General features: G+C 39.4%; 1 protein-coding gene across 1 annotated transcript in view; it reads right to left on the reverse strand.

Moving 5' to 3' along the window:
- Positions 1–604: 604 nt before the first annotated feature.
- Positions 605–17682, reverse strand: part of mov10l1 (Mov10 like RISC complex RNA helicase 1) — a 74650-nt gene continuing 57572 nt past the window's right edge. Inside the window, exons 20-26 of the mRNA XM_059988486.1 lie at positions 13917–14078; positions 10617–10790; positions 7947–8096; positions 6628–6735; positions 1505–1648; positions 1156–1245; positions 605–637 (exon numbers count right to left, since the gene is read on the reverse strand). Of these exons, the coding sequence (XP_059844469.1) occupies positions 605–637; positions 1156–1245; positions 1505–1648; positions 6628–6735; positions 7947–8096; positions 10617–10790; positions 13917–14078 (861 nt within the window). The remainder of the gene's footprint in view (positions 638–1155; positions 1246–1504; positions 1649–6627; positions 6736–7946; positions 8097–10616; positions 10791–13916; positions 14079–17682) is intronic.

A 17682-nucleotide genomic window follows, 5' to 3' on the forward strand; every position in this document is an offset into this window, starting at 1 on the left:
TACAGGTGAAATGCTTAAGGGAAACGTGAGGGGAGACTTCACTCAGCGGCAAATGTGGAATGAACTGCTAGCGCAAGTGTTGGATGCAATTTTGATTTCAATCTTTAATTTTAAATGGGAGGACTATGGTTTGGGTGCTGGTCAATGTGACTAGGCAGTTTAAATGGTTTGGCATGGACTGGATGGCTTGAAGGCCTGTTTCTGTGCTGCTGTTTTCTACGACTCCCAACACCCACATACTGTTTATTGCAGATGACTGCAATTAATTTCTATGTCTTGTATCTGTGCTCCATCTTGTGGCCAGATTCTTGAAGAAACAGCATTTAAATATATTGTGCAATTCCAACTGAGCTTTGTCATTTCCAAGGTTTTGAAAAAAGCAATCTGACCAACATCAATACTCACATTAGATTTTCTTTTTAGCATCTCTGAAACTGTCATGGATCTTGAATAATATGTCTAAGTACATATGCACAACTAAATAAACAACTTTGCTACTTTGAAGCCTAACATTTCAAGAAATCATGAAGGGGATTAACCTCTGAACTTGCAAAAAATGGGTACCATTTTCTTCTGAAGTCTTGTTTCAAAAATTGCAGTGTTCTTAAGCAGGTATCTCAGAAATAGATGAAGGCACCTGAGGATGAGAAAAACGTTAAGTGATACAAGCAGCACTTTAGCTAAGTGTATTCATGTTTTTTTTAAAGATACATTCTTGGGAAGATGGACTAAGGGGGTGACTATGTGATTTGCCATTTCAGTGGCACAACAATGAAGCAGCAACTAAAATGCTTAAATTTAGAACTTTCTCAAATAAACCTGATGAAAACCAGCTATGACTGGCTCACTCTAGCCCTAGTGGCACCACATTACCAAGCAGTGAAGCAGAATTATCCTCTTGCTTGCAACTCTCCTATTTCTCATAACTTGTCAGATTTTCTTTTACTACTTTAGTACTAGTGTGATGAGGTTAGATGCTGCAGAAATCATACAACCATCCTCTCACAATGGTACTACTTTCAGAAATAAAGCAATATACTTATAAAATTACATTTGCCAATCTTTTGAGAGATACTACCAAGTTTAGTTTTATTAGCATAGTTTACATCACTACATTGTGGACAAAATGGAACCATAAATTAATAACAAACTTACCCTCTGGGCTAAAAGTACATTTGGGAGATTACAACCGACATATGCATCATTTAGAACACAGTATTCCAGAAGTGCACTCCAGCATGCATCCTGTAATGATTCACATATTTTGAAAACAGTTTTAAACTTAACAATATTATCAACACAGTACCATGTACTAAATGCCATCTATTATTTCAGTATTAAGAAAATCCCCTTTTAAACATTAATTTTCATACAATTATTTTTAAATAATTTGAAATTACAGAACATTCATACAGTCCTTAATATAGCCTTTACACAGAAAGCATTTGTTATATTTTGATTACTGCTTGTACCAAAATTCTATTCCATAAAGAACTCTACTCACCTGGAGAAGAATATGGGGATTCCCAACCAAGATCAGTAATGCTTTAGCCCTGGTGATTGCCACATTAAATCTTTTGGGGTTGCAAAGAAATCCTAAGCTGTAATGCTTATCCTCAAACAGATTTTCTTCTTCATTTGAACGTACCTTTGCAATAAATATTGTTTTTAAGACTTCAAGGAAAAGGTAAACAAAAATGCAACCTAACAAAAAAACCCCATACAGCATGCTCACCTCTATATGCTTTATATTTAATACCCTCAAGTGAAATAGATTTAAAATATTACTATGTAAGTGTAAAAACTAATTTGCACAACAGGATTAGTTGTAAGTTGTGTTACCTCTAATTAGCACTTGTAGACAGGTATGGTTAATAGTTTGCAATTTGGTATTGGTCACATGTACCAAGATACAATGAAAAGTTTGTCTTCTACACCATTTATACCAAACAGACATTGAGCAACAAGGTAAAACAGTAACAATGCAGAATAAAGTATAAAAGCAGTGTGCTCAAGACTCCATCTCTCCATTTTAGAGCCTGATAACAGTGGGAATGGAGCCGTTAGACATGCTTTCAGGCTTTTAAAAAAATCTCCTGCCTGTTGGGAGGGGGGAAAACGAAAAAATGTCTGGGGTCTTTGATTATGCTGGCTACTTTACTGAGGGACAGAGGCCTTTGAGATGAGGATGGTTCCTGTGATGTGCTGAGCCGTGGTCACATGCAGAGAAAATGCCGTACCACACCATGATGCATCTAGACAGAATGTTTTCTATGGTGCATCAATAAAAACTTTCTCCTGATTGAAGGAGGGGCACTGGTGAGCTTTCTAGGCTATGGCATCAACATGGTTGGACCAGAATAGGCTACTGTTGATGTTCACATCTAGGAATATGAAGCTATCAACCCTCTCTACCTCAGCACCGATGAAAATAAATTAATCAAAAACTTTGCTTTATGATGCAGAGTTTGATTCCAGAATTCAAAGGCGCTAGGGGGGAAAAGCCCCCAGTTCATACGGCCCAAAAAAGGGTTAGTCATAGAGCAATATAACACAGATACAAGCTCTTCAGCTGAGAGTCCACCCCAACAATGGTGCCACTCAGCTAGTCCCAACTTCCTGCTTTAGCACCATCTCTCTAAGCCTGCCCATCCATGTATCTATCCAAGTGCTTCTTAAATGATACTATTATACCTGCCTGAACAATTTCCATCCTCTGCATGGAAAAAGTTGCATCCCTGGTCCCATTATTATGTTTTCCTTCTCACCCTAAATCTATGCCCTCTAGTTTTAAAATCCCCCTACCCTGGGGAAAAATTATTAGCACTCTGCTTTATCTATGCCTTTCATAATTTGAAACATTTTTTATAAGGTCACCCCTCATTCTCTGATGTTCCAAAGAATAAGGACTTAGTTTGACCAACCTCATCCTATAACTCAGGCTCTATAGTCCTGGCAGCTTTTTCTCTTTATCAGGGTGACCCAAACTGGAAAAATACCAAGTACAGCCTCACCAGAGATTTAGACAATTGCAACAAAATGTCCCATCTCATATACTGACTGCCCTGACTGCCGAAGGCCAACGTGTTAAATGCCTTTTTACAACCCAACTACCCGTGATGCTGCTTTCAATAAACTATACACTTGTGCTCTTAGGTCTGTCTGTTGCATCACATTCCCCAGTGACCTCCCATTTACAGTACAGGTCCTATGCTGGTTTGACTTTCCAAATGCATCACCTCAGACTTATTTGCAATAAAATCCATTCACTGCTGCTTGGCCCACTTCTCTACCTGATCAAGATCACCTTGTAATCTACAATAACCTTCATTGTCAACAACTTCCTAATTTTGTGTCATTTGCAAGCTTATTGAAGAAGCCTTTTTGGGTATTCCTATCCAAATTATTTACATAAATAACTAACAGCAACTCCTGTGGCACACTACTAGTGACTGGCCTCCATTCGAGAATCAGCTGTTAATCACCACCCTCTGCCTCCTACCTGAAAGACAATTTTGAAGCTACCTAATTAGCTCTCTGGATTAAATGGGACTTTATCTTCCAGACCAACCTGCCATGTGGATCAAAGTCCATCAACTATCCCATCCCCATCTACCTTTTTGGTTGCTTCTTCAAAAACAAACTAAAGAGATTCATCAGGCACAATTTCACATACACTAAGTCATACTGACTAATGAGATTATGTCTATCTAAAGGCTGGAATTCCCTCCAGCAACACTCTCACTGCCTGGTCTGCAGTTCCTTGGCTTGTCTGTGTTACACTCTTTAAAACAACAGATGACATTAGCCTCCTTCCAATCTTCAGAAATTTCATGATGAAGCAATTATCTCTGTACAGACCTCTGCAGTTTCCTCCCACAAAGTCCAAGGATGCACGGGTCAGACACTAATAATTTATCCACTTAAAAGGCTGCTAATACCTCCTCCCAAGTAAAATGAATGTCCTCCAAAGTATCTCCACTTGTTTCACTCATCTCTCGATCAATAAACACAGAGAACAAATACTTGTTACAAATCTCACCCAGCTCAAGACATAAGTAAAAACCTGTTAATCTCTGAATGGACCTCTGCTCTCCCTAGCCACTGTTTTACTCTTAATATAGCTATAGAACCTCTTGGGATATTCCTTAATCTCACCTGCCAGATCCACTTCATCCCTCATTAGAGTGTTTTAAACCTTTTTATAGTTATCAAGGGATTTGCTTGATCCTGACCTCTTAAATCCAACGTACGTGTCCTTTTTCTTGAAAAAAAAGCCTTCACCTCTTTTCAGCCAATGTTTTCTGAATTTGCCAAGTTTACTCTTCACCATAACAGAAATATTCTGGTCCTGGATTCTTAGAAGCCTCCCACTTGCCATTTGGTTCTTTCTCTTCAAACATGTTCACTCCAACCTCTGCAAGATCCTATCCAATTCCCCCAAAATTAGCCTGACTCCAGTTAGGACCCTAAGATGAGGCTAAGGCATATCATTTTCCAACATTATCTTAAAATTAGCAGAATTATGGTCAGTAGAGTTAAAATACCCCTGACTGCCATTTCAGTTACTTGCACTACCCTGTTCATTAAGAGGAGCACCAATACTGAACTATCAAGTTCAGGAACAGTTATTACCCCCAAAACCATCAGGATAAGTGGATAACTTCACTCACACCATCACTGAACTGTTCCCACAAACTAACTGAATTACTTTCAAGGACTTTTCATCTCATGTTCTCTATCTATTTTGCTTATTTATTATTATTCTTTCTTTTTGTATTTGCACAGTTTGTTGTTTTGCTTTGCACACTGGTTATTGTCCATGCTGTAGGGTGCAGTCTTTCATTGACTCTATTGCGTTTGCTATACAGCCCTATTTATTCTTACAACTGCGAGCAATTTCTCTATAGGTACCCTCCTCATTCCCTCTGACTGCTGGGGGGAGATCTATAATATAGCCTCACTAGAATGGCCCTCCCTTCTTGTTTCTAAGTTCTACCCATACTGTGGACATTAAAGTAATAATTTGAATAAATATTTGCTTCATTTTCTAGTATATTCAAATAACTTCAAGAGCATCATCATTGTATAATTCATTTGTGGTTTGAAAATATTTGACTGTTTATCTGTGATCCGCAAATTCGCCAAAACAATTATACAGTTTTATTGGACATTAATGCACTATATTACCACAGTGCACAGTTATAGTAATAATGCTAAATCTGAATTTACTGTCCTGAAGTCATCCAATGATCCCAAAATGATTTCTATTGTAATTGCATATTTTACTGATCAATTATTAAATGATCAAACATCAGGCAAAAGGTTATCTCCTTAAAAACACAGATCAATGTTTAGAAACAGCAGAAATAGTTTAATGGAAAAGTAAATGCTTTCATTTCGTAAATCTATTGGAGCTGCAAATAGCAGACACAATTCAATACTGCTTAATGTAATTTCCAGTACACAAATGTGAAGGAGAACAAAATAATTACTACTCTGGATCCAATGCAGCACAAACAAAAACACATTGTATTTGCAAAGAACATAATAAATAGATAAATACACAAGATAATTTATATACACAAATTGTCCATAATATGACACTAGGCACAAGAATGTCTGTACCTAAGGTGACTGACAGGAAATGATAAAGTGGTGGTGATGGGTGTGGAAGGGTGAATTATTGGGTAGAGGTGTTAATTAGCCTTACTATTTGGGGAAAGTAACTGTTTTAGACTCTGGCAGACCTAGAGTGGATGCTATGTAGCCTTCTCCCACATGGGAGTGGGACAAACAGTCCATGAGCAAGGTGGGTGAGATCCTTCATGATGTAACTGGCCCTTTATCAGCACCTTTTTGTAGATAGGTCCCTGATGACGGGAGGTTGGTGCTGGCGATGTGTTGGGCAGTTTTGACTATCTGTTGTAGAGCCTTCCTGGCTGATACAGTGCAGTGATGCAACTTGTTAGGATGATCTCGACTCCACATCTGTAGACGACGCGAGTATAGATGTGCAAAATCCAGCTATCTTGAGCCTCCTCAAAGTAGAGGTATTGGTAAGCTTTCCTGAATGTGTAGGACGTGTTGTGAACAAGAGAGGTCGTGTGAGATGTGCAGTTCCTGGAATTTTCACTGCTGTGCTGCTGATGTGAAGGAGAGTGTGGATAATGAGAGTTTTCCTGAAGTCAATAACCATCTCCTTTGTCTTGAAGAGGAGGTTATTTGCCTGGCACCAGACCTCAAGCTCTTCCCTTTCCTCTCCCGTAGGTCTTCTCATCACTGTTGGTGATGAGCACCGCTACTGTTGCGTCATTGGCGAATTTGACAATGAGCTTACTTGGGTATTTGGCCGTGTGGTCATCTTTGAGCAGAGTGTACAGCAGTGTGCTCAGCACACATCCCTGAGGGGGCACCCATATTGAGGATGATGAGGAGAGAGTAGTTCCATACCCTAAGCATCTGAGATCTGTTGATTACAAAGTCCAACATCCAGTTGCAGAGTGGCGTACTTAAACTGAGGAGGAGTTTGTTGACCACAATATTTCCAGATTAATGTCAACCATTACTAAATTGTTAATACATGACTTAAAGATGTCAAATAATACAAATTTTAATGGAACTTACTGTTGATAAAATAATAATCATTTTCTCCTGGCCTTGAAATTCTTCAACAGATCCAACCTTTATGTCAGTAAGGTTAACAGTTCGAAGGAGGACTCTAATTTTTTGAACCTGTGTTCACAAAACAAGACAATTTTACAGACAGACATACTTTATTGATCCTGAGGGAAATTGGGTTTCGTTACAGTTGCACCAACCAAAAATAGAGTAGAAATAGAGTAGAGTATACAAGGGTTTTGTAATGACCCAGGGATACGAATGTTCACATCCACTAATGTACAGAGTCAGCATTTTCTTTTGTAAGTTCTCTATGGATTTTTAACTAAATTACTATTACACTGTTTTATGTTTACAATCTGTGTACAAGTCTTAAGCACGTATATTTAGCTAGGGTGTTGTGTTGTGGTGTATTAAATATTACAATAATATTAGATTAAAGTCTGAACAATTCCAAGTGACACTAATTCTTTGTGAGCTTGCAGCATGTAAGGCGTCTGTACAAGTTAAATACTGTAGGTTTGTTAAATGTTTGCTAATGATGGCTGGATTCTTTCTTGGCCTCAAGGCACAAGTAGCATGAGAACAAAAGACTAAATAGTTTGCCCGCTTCTGTGTCTCTTGCTATGCTGGTGGAATGAACCTAGATCAATCGAAGCACCTTTCGCTCAGTTCTTGGGATCTCACCTAGACTGAGATCAATCCGTGCCAAGGACCCAGACCCTGGGTGATTTCATGAACAGCGACAATCAAGTGGAGACTAAGAATCATGAGCCCTGAAATCTTTATAACTCTCTATGTGGTACTTTATGTAGTTTATTTGTGGTTTCTGTTTTATGGTAATAAATTAGGCTTAATTTACTTTGCTGTTCTTGTATGCACATTACCTGGACACTTGAATTGGTTTGGGTCTTTTGGGTCTGATCAACTCAAGTGCCTAAAACTTTGGCACAGTACTGTATTGATTAAATGTTTACCAATATTAACACAAAACTTAAGACTCATAGAAACTGTAGTTTAAGGATAAATAAAGAGAAGACGGAGGTAGGTGGATTTCTATCATGTGCTTAAAATCAAATCAAAATTAACCCACAGGAAATGATATAAAACAAAGTCTGCAGTACTATGCAAAAAACTCTTTTGTATAGTATTGTAACTTTAATAAGGAAACATAATTAATAAGTAACAAATACCACACTGCGTTTGAAGTTAAATTTCATGAGGTCCTGAAAATTCATTGACTTCCACTGCAGGCAGAAGCAAAAGATCAATTAATGAAGGCACCTCAGAGCAGGGAAAGAGAAATATGAAGTTATCTTACATACCTGCTTTTGGTAGGGGGTTATGATCCCAATATCAGAGGGCTGTACTGGGCTAGTGCAAAGTTTAACCAGCAAACAACAATAACGCATAACCTGAATAGCTTCTTTAGGGTTGAACCATGATGGATTGCTACCTTCCCTCATTTCATTTCCCTGAAATTTAAGCATATGGTTATAAAATTTGAATTTAAAAGTACTTGTAAGAAGGGAATATCATTCACACACCCTTTCCTGCAGCTGAAACATATTCTATGGGAATGCAATGCATCTTTGCTATATCTAAAATAATAATTTAGTGCAAAATGATGCCAGCAACCAACAAGACTAACGGTGATCATTTGCAAACAGTTAACAAAACTACTACTTCTCCTTCTTTTAAATATACTTTGACTACTAATCTGTGTACGATGGGAACCTGAAACTTAACATTCTGATAATTTATTTTGGGCTGACTGAGCAATCTGAGAGAATTTGCTGTGGTTGAGAATGGAGTGGGTGGCCTAGTGGCAGAGCAAGAACTCGTAATTGGCTCCAATTCTTGACCTACTGTGTTCAGTGCCGTCTGCCTGGTCTCCCTCTCTCTCTTGCTCACTGTTGCCGGAGGAAGATGCAGGAGTCTTGGGTCCTGGGCAAGGTTTGATTGGCACAGTTTGTGGATTGGACTCATTTCCAGAGGACTCTGCAGTTCATGTTATATGAGTCTCTGATTTCTAGTTTCTCTTTTTTAAAAAATTGCTGTTTTGCGTGATTTTGATTGGGGCAGACTGGCTTTGTGGCCTGCAGTAAACAAATGACAGCGCTAAACTGAACAGAACGTACCTGAACCGTTTCAGAGAATCTGTGGTTTATAGAAGTGGTGTGCAGAAGAGCATCTCTGAAAACACATGCTGAATTTTTAAAGTCGATGGTCTACAGTGGCCACTTTACAGGAGGTATCTAATAAAATAGTTACCGAGTGTAGTTTAAGGAAATACCAGGAATTCCTTTGAGGAAGTTAAATTTCCTATATGTTGCAGACAAACAGCAGCTATGGCAGAGGTGACAGGGACCACACCATCTCCAACCACATCAATTACTGGTAAGTTGTTATTATTTAGAATTTAGTCTTGAAAGTCACCCAAAGATTGTGTTGTCACAATTGTATTGAGGCCATTATTTCCAGCAGATCTGAATAAGCTCTGCCTTATGGACGTCAGGGCTTGTATTTTAACTAGGACTGCATTTCCTCAAAGTGCTGCTTTCATGCTCCACATTACTGTCGGCACATGGAATATAGAGCGTGAAAGTGTCTGGCCATGCACTTTGGTAGAAGAAAAAAAGACGTAGACTATTTACTCTACAGGGAGAAAATTTAAAAATCAGAGATGCAGAGACTTGGGGGTGGGGGGGGGGGCCTCGTGTGGGATTTCCTACAGGTTAACTTGCAGGTTGATTTGGTGGTGAGGAAGACAAATGTAATGTTAGCATTCATTTTGAAAGGACTAGAATATAAGGGGAAGAATGTGATGCTGAGGCTTAATAAGGCATTAGTCAGGTTGCAATCGGGAGTTTTGTGAGCAGTTTGGGGCCTCTTTTTGAAGAAGAGATGTGTTGACATTGGAGAAAGTCCAGAGGAAGTTCACAAGAATGATTCTACGGATGAAAGGGTTAACATATGAGGATCATTTGATGGCTCTGGGCAAGTACTTGGAAGTTTTTGAAGAATGAGGGTGGAATGTCACTGAAACCTACCAAGTGTTGAAAGGCTTAAACAGAGTGGATGTGGTGAGAATGCTTTCTGAAGTGAGGGAGTCTAGGACCAGAGGGCACAGCCTCAGAATACAAGAACGTCCCTTTTGAACAGAGACAAGGAGGAATTCCTTTAGCTAGAGGATAGTGAATTTGTGGAAATCATTGCCACAGGCAGCTGAGGAAGCCAAGTCATTGAGTGTATTTAAAGTGGAGGGTGATAGCTTTTTAATTAGCAAGGGTTGAAGGTTACAGGGAAAACACAAGAGAATGGGGTTGAGAAGGATAAGTGATGGAATGGTGGAGCAGATTCGATGTGCCGAATGGCCTAACTCTGCTCCTGTACTTTATGGCCAAACTTAATGTAACCTCAGCTCTGCTTTCCCATTTATTCATTCACCTCTTTGCTAATCAATTATCTATCCAGCTCTGCCTCCAAAATTTTCAAAGGCTCCTCTCAACAACCCATTGAAGAACAAAATCCCAGCCACCTGAGAGAAAACATTTCCATTCAGCTCTCTCTATAAATTTGTTGTTGTTTTTTTTTATATAAAATGACACCTTGTTTTACATTCTCCCTAAAGAAAAAATTCCTTTCTGCATCCACCCTGTTAAGACCCCCCAGGATTTTATCTGCTTCACATCTTCTAAACTCAAAACAGACACAAGTGTAGCCTCACCAAACCTTTTGTTACAAGTCACTCCTTTCAGATATTAGTCGTATAAACCTTCTCTGAACTGCTTCCAAATTATTGGCAACTACACATAATAAAACTAATACCATATACAATACTCCAAATATAATCTCACTGATGCCCTGCATGAATGAGATAGTAAAACTAATAACTGAACCTCAAAAAACTTATTTTGGAAGGATAAAACTATAATGTTTTAATTATGAATAAGTTTGAAGAGTTTGGAAATGCACCGCACTCAACAACGTACCCTCAATCCATGAAAAATGATGGGAAATCCTTTCTTGGGCAACTTTTCCCAATTACAAAACTTGCTGGCTGTAGACTGATCAGCGCGCATCACCAGTTCGTCATGATAGAAGAGTTTAGAGGGCAGGTCAAGCAAAGACGAATGCGAGCGATAATTGTTCAGTAGTTTTGTCACCTAAAAAGAAATATTACAGTTTAACTGCAAATCGGAATACAATTTCTGTATACTCCATTGAGCTTCCAACATCACATATCACCCTTTAGAATACTCCTAAATAATCCCAAACTAAATTAAAATCAGTTTACAAATTAACTTTTTAAAAAAATTAGTAAGTTTGCTGATGACACAATAGTTGGAGGTGTTGTGGATAGTGTGGAGAGCTGTCAGAGGTTACAGTGAGACAGTGACAGGATGCAAAACTGGGCTGAGAAGTGGCAGATGGATTTCAACCCAGATAAGTGTGAAGTGGTTCATTTTGGTAGGTCAAATATGATGGCAGATTATAGTATTAATGGTAAGACTCTTGGCAGTGTGGAAGATCAGAGGGATCTTGTGGTCTGAGTCCATAGGACACTCAAAGCAGCTGCGCAGGTTGACTCTGTGGTTAAGGCGGCGTATGGTGTATTGGCCTTCATCAATCATGGAATTGAATTTAGGAGCCGAGAGGTAATATTGCAGCTATATAGGACCCTGGTCAGACCCCACTTGGAGTACTGTGCTCAGTTCTGGTCGCCTCACTACGGGAAGGATGTGGAAGTCATAGAAAGGGTGAAGAGGAGATTTACAAGGATGTGCCTGGATTGGGGAGCATGCCTTATGAAAACAGGTTGAATGAACTCGGCCTTTTCTCCTTGGAGCGACGGAGGATGAGAGGTGACCTGATAGAGGTGTATAAGATGATGAGAGGCATTGATCGCATGGATAGTCAGAGGCTTTTTCCCAGGCCTGAAATGGTCACCGCAAGAGGACACAGGTTTAAAGTGCTGGGCAGTAGGTACAGAGGAGATGTCAGGGGTAAGTTGTTTTTTTTTTAAAAACACAGAGAGTGGTGAGTGCGTGGACTGGGCTGCTAGCAATGGTGGTGGAGGTGGATACGATAGGGTCTTTTAAGAGACTTGTCAAAATCTACTGCAATACTGTACAAAGCACAAGATTTCTTAAATCAGGAATCTTTGTATTCATTAGACTGTTTACTTATAGTCCCATGCATGACTTACTGTGTAGAGGTATGGGGAAATACATACAAAACAAATTCAAACTCAATTTTTATACTGCAGAAGAAAGTTGTACAAATAGTAAATAAGACAAGTTATTATGAGCCAAACAATCCACTATTTATTCAACTAAATACTTTAAAATTTAGAGATTTTGTAGATTTTAAAATAATACAAATTATGTATAAAGTAAGAAATGAACAGCTACCACAAAGTATCCAAAGGTTGTTTAAAATGAAAGAAAGTCAAAATGATTTGAGAGTATATTTCAAAAACAAAAGATAAGAACAAATGTAAAAAATCATTGTATTTCAGTCAGAGGAGTGAATCTATGGAATAGTTGTAGCAAGAATTTTAAAACATGCACTACATTTAAAAAGTTTTTAAAAATCACTTAAAAATTATTTAATGAACAAATATAAAATACATGATTTAAAATGAATGGGAGTATTGTAAATAAATGATATTTGGAATTGGATTTTGTGTTGGAAGATTATGAGGTTTTTTGTTTTTGATGTGGTGATTGACGCCAAATATGTTGTATAAGTAAGAGGCATAGACGTAATAAGCTGTAACTTCAGCCTACACCCTTTTGGTCTGTCTTAAAGAATATCTATGTTTTTTGTTGTAATTTTGTCCTATGAAATCATCGTTGTAAATGATGCTTTTTGTTATGTTTGTACTGACTGAAATAAATTAATTTCATTCCTTCTTTCACTTTTGGATAGGTACATGGAGTTTAGAAAAATAGAGGGCTATGGGTAAGCCTAGTAATTTCTAAAGTAGGGACATGTTTGGCACAACTTTGTGGGCCGAAGCGCCTGTATTGTGCTGTACGCTTTCTATGTTTTAGTAGAATTCAAAACATGTGGCTCTGACTCAAACTTACTATAAGTATTTCGTTAATAAAAAATGGCCTTGTATTGCCCCCCACCCAGAACTTTCTTCTTTTCTTTCCTGAACGTTCTATATTCCTTGAGCCTACCTCAATTCAAGTTATCTAAACTTCCTGTAAACGTTCCCCACCCCCACCCCCCGATCAAATCTTAAATATCCAAAATTACACGCTTGCATTTCATCCTCACTAGAACGTGCTGGCCCTGAACTTTCACTGACTTGTCAGCTGTTGTCTTCTCTGCAAACATATAATCAGTCTACTTTACCCAGTTCTTGCTTATGCTTTTGCAATCAGCCTTTCTTCGATTCAAGACAAAGCTTACCGCTTTCCATTGCTCCCTTGAAACTTACAGAATTATGGTCACTGTACTCACCCGTTAACACTCCTACCACCTGCCCAGTTCCATTTCCTAAGGTTGAATACTGCCCCATGAGCTGGATTCTCTACATATTCTCTCAAGTAACTTTCTTGGCAGCACTTAACAAATTCCGCCCCACCTAAGCACTTTACACTGAAGTAATCTCATTCAACATTAGGGAAGTTAAAATTGTCCACTACTATAAACCCTTATTAGATCACAAGACATTGGAACAGAATTAGACCACTTGTCCTATTGAGGTTGTTCCACCATTCCATCAAAGCTGATTTATTATCTCTCAACTCCCATTCACCTGCCTTCTCCCTGCAATCTTTAGCACCCCGACAAATCAAGAACGTACCAATCTCTGTTTTAAATCTACCCAGGTTATTGGGTATAAAGCTGAGGTTGATAGGGTCTTGATTGGTGAGGGCCTCTGTGCCAAAGAATTCCAGAAATTCTTCATCTCTCTTCTAAAGGGCCATCCTTGTATACTGAGGCTGTGCCCTCTGGTCTCGAACTCCCCCTATTGAGAACATCCTTTCCACATACACTTACGTTCCCAAATTTCCAACCATGTGAACTCAATGAATGAGTCCTCCAGGCTACCTTAAGTACAGCTGTTATGGTCTCCAAAAAGTGAGTAATGACTCATTTTTTTCTGCATTCTCTCTGCCACAATCTAAAACTGTTGTACTCTGGAACACCAAGTTGCCAGTCCTGGCCTTCCCTCAATCATACGTCCATTATTGCAATTACTGTACAAATGGTGCATACATACTAATCACTCAGATACTGAGTATTTGCAGTAAATGAAGATTTAAACTCACAAAAAATGGATTGTAGGATCCAGATGCACACAAGATATCGTTTCTAGAATATAAAGGCCTGGTCATTAGTCTCTCTAAGAGAGAAATGGATAGACCATATGTTTTAGCAATTTTAGATTTTTGAATCGGCCCCAGCTGCATTGGATCTCCGGCAAGCACAATCTGTTGGTTTAATAAACAATTGCATAAATATTATTCAAATTTCAAGGTAAATTTATCAAAGTACATACTATGTAACCATATACAACCCTGAGATCTGTTTTCTTGTGGGCATACTCTGCAAATTCAAGAAACATAATAGAATCAATGGAAGGCTGCACCCACCTGGATGGACAAAGACAACCGATGTGCAAAAGATAACAAACTGTGCAAACACAAAGAATAATAATAAATATATAAACAATAAATATCTGGAACATAAGGTGAAGACTCCTTGAAGGTGAGTCCTTAGGTTGTGAGAACAGTTTAGTGATGGGGTGAGTGAAGTTATCCCCATTTTCCAAGAGTCTGATTGATGGTTTGGGGTGGTGGGGCTGTGGTAGTAACTGTTTCTGAAACTGGTGATGTGAGTTCTGAGGCTCTTGAACCTTCTTCCAGATGGCAGCAGTGAGAAGAGAGCATGACCTGGATGGTGGGGGTCCTTGATGATGGATGCTCCTTTCCTGCAACAGCACTCAGTATAGATATGATCAATGTGGGGGGGGGGGCTTTACTTGTGATGGACTGGGCTGTATCCATTACTTTTTGTAGTGCTATAGTTTATACGTCTTTATGCATTTATCTATTATTCCTGTACTCTGAAGAAATACATTTTAAGCCATCACAGAATCGCAGTGCTGCTCTCTTTTATGGCCTCATGTCCTTCCTTAATTAAAATGAACATTTCAAGGAGTCTGTACCAGAAATCCACAACAAACAGATATGAATATATACACAAAATGTTGTGAGAGACTCAGCAGGCCAGCTGCATCTACGGGAAAGAGTAAACAGGTGATGTTTCTGGCTGAGACCTTTCACCAGGACAAGTCTCAGCCCGAAGTGTTGACTATTTATTCTTTTCCATAGATGCAGCCTGGCCTGCTGAGCTTCTCCATCATTCTGTGTGTGTTGGTTTGGATTTCCAGCATCTGCACACTTTCTCCTGTTTATAAGTATTACCCTTTCCTGAGAAAGACGTCTTTGCCATTGGAAGGTGATTATTCAATTCACTGAGAGATGAATAAACTCACTGTTGCTACTTTGCTCTATAGAAGCAGGTATAAGAGAAAAAGAAAAAAAAATCCTCTGATGTATTATTTCTCCAGCAGTGACTATATCAACACAGATTGTTCACTTTTGTTCACTCTTTGAAGAAGCAGAGCAGAGCAACGAAGGTGCTAAATGGCAACTCCTTCGCTTGCATCTTCCGAAACAGCTCTATTTCCATCTTTAATATCTCTACTTTTCCCTTTCAGGGTTCTTTGGAAGACCCTGACCTGCAGTTACATGTTGACTTCGGTTCTTTGCGGAATGGGACCTACTCTTGGGGTTTCATAACCGACTGTTGTTGTTCAGCACGCCAAGGGCTCAGCCTAAGTATCCGGCTTGGATTTTGAAGCCTAGGATCTCAGTGCTCTGGAGTCCAGTGGATCAAGGGTTGGTGTCACAGCAGGAGACCAGTGTGTCATCGGGGGAGTTGGATTATCACTTAGACGCGGGAGGGAAGTGAGCTGGGGGAGGGGGGACTTTGGGGTTCTAGCACTCAACTGTCATACATTCTTTGGGGCACTCCTCTGTTTTAACATATAACCATATAACAATCACAGCACGGAAACAGGCCATCTCGGCCCTCCTAGTCCGTGCCGAACTCTTAATCTCACCTAGTCCCACCTACCCGCACTCAGCCCATAACCCTCCACTCCTTTCCTGTCCATATACCTATCCAATTTTACCTTAAATGACACAACTGAACTGGCCTCTACTACTTCTACAGGAAGCTCATTCCACACAGCTGTCACTCTCTGAGTAAAGAAATACCCCCTCGTGTTTCCCTTAAACTTCTGTCCCCTAACTCTCAAATCATGTCCTCTCGTTTGAATCTCCCCTACTCTCAATGGAAACAGCCTATTCACGTCAACTCTATCTATCCCTCTCAAAATTTTAAATACCTCGATCAAATCCCCCCTCAACCTTCTACGCTCCAATGAATAGAGACCGAACTTGTTCAACCTTTCTCTGTAACTTAAGTGCTGAAACCCAGGTAACATCCTAGTAAATCGTCTCTGCACTCTCTCTAATTTATTGATATCTTTCCTATAATTCGGTGACCAGAACTGCACACAATATTCCAAATTTGGCCTTACCAATGCCTTGTACAATTTTAACATTACATCCCAACTTCTGTACTCAACGCTTTGATTTATAAAGGCCAGCATTCCAAAAGCCTTCTTCACCACCCCATCTACATGAGACTCCACCTTCAGGGAACTATGCACTGTTATTCCTAGATCTCTCTGTTCCTCTGCATTCCTCAATGCCCTACCATTTACCCTGTATGTTCTATTTGGATTATTCCTGCCAAAATGTAGAACCTCACACTTCTCAGCATTAAACTCCATCTGCCAACGTTCAGCCCATTCTTCTAACCGGCATAAATCTCCCTGCAAGCTTTGAAAACCCACCTCATTATCCACAACACCTCCCACCTTAGTATCATCGGCATACTTACTAATCCAATTTACCCCATCATCCAGATCATTTATGTATATTACAAACAACATTGGGCCCAAAACAGATCCCTGAGGCACCCCGCTAGTCACCGGCCTCCATCCCGATAAACAATTATCCACCACTACTCTCTGGCATCTCCCACCTAGCCACTGTTGAATCCATTTTATTACTCCAGCATTAATACCCTACGACTGAACCTTCTTAACTAACCTTCCATGTGGAACTTTGTCAAAGGCTTTGCTGAAGTCCATATAGACTACATCCACTGCCTTACCCTTGTCAACATTCCTCGTAACTTCTTCAAAAAATTCAATAAGGTTTGTCAAACATGACCTTCCACGCACAAATCCATGATGGCTACTCCTAATCAGATCCTGTCTCTCCAGATAATTATTAATACTATCTCTAAGAATACTTTCCATTAATTTACCCACCACTGATGTCAAACTGACAGGTCTATAATTGCTAGGCTTCCTTCTAGAACCCTTTTTAAACAATGGAACCACATGAGCAATATGCCAATCCTCCGGCACAATCCCCGTTTCTAATGACATTTTAAAGATCTCCGTCAGAGCTCCTGCTATTTCTACACAAACTTCCCTCAAGGTCCTGGGGAATATCCTGTCAGGACCTGGAGATTTATCCATTTTAAATTTCTTAAAAGCGCCAGTACTTCCACCTCTTTAATTGTCATAGGTTCCATAACTTCCTTACTTGTTTCCCACACCTTACTCAATTCAATATCCTTCTCCTTAGTGAATACCGAAGAGAAGAAATCGTTCAACATCTCTCCCATCTCCCTCGGCTCCACACATAGCTGACCACTCTGATTCTCTAAGGGGCCAATTTTATCCCTCACTAACCTCTTGCTTTTAATATAACTGTAGAAACCTTTCGGATTTACTTTCACCTTATTTGCCAAACCAACCTCGTATCTTCTTTTAGCTTTTCTAATCTCTTTCTTAAGATTCCTTTTACATTCTTTATATTCCTCAAGCAATTCCTTTACTCCATGCTGCCTATATCTATTGTAGACATCCCTCTTTTTCCGAACCAA

The sequence above is a fragment of the Hypanus sabinus genome, chromosome 13 (assembly GCF_030144855.1).
Source record: "Hypanus sabinus isolate sHypSab1 chromosome 13, sHypSab1.hap1, whole genome shotgun sequence".
Taxonomy (NCBI): Eukaryota; Metazoa; Chordata; class Chondrichthyes; order Myliobatiformes; family Dasyatidae; genus Hypanus; species Hypanus sabinus.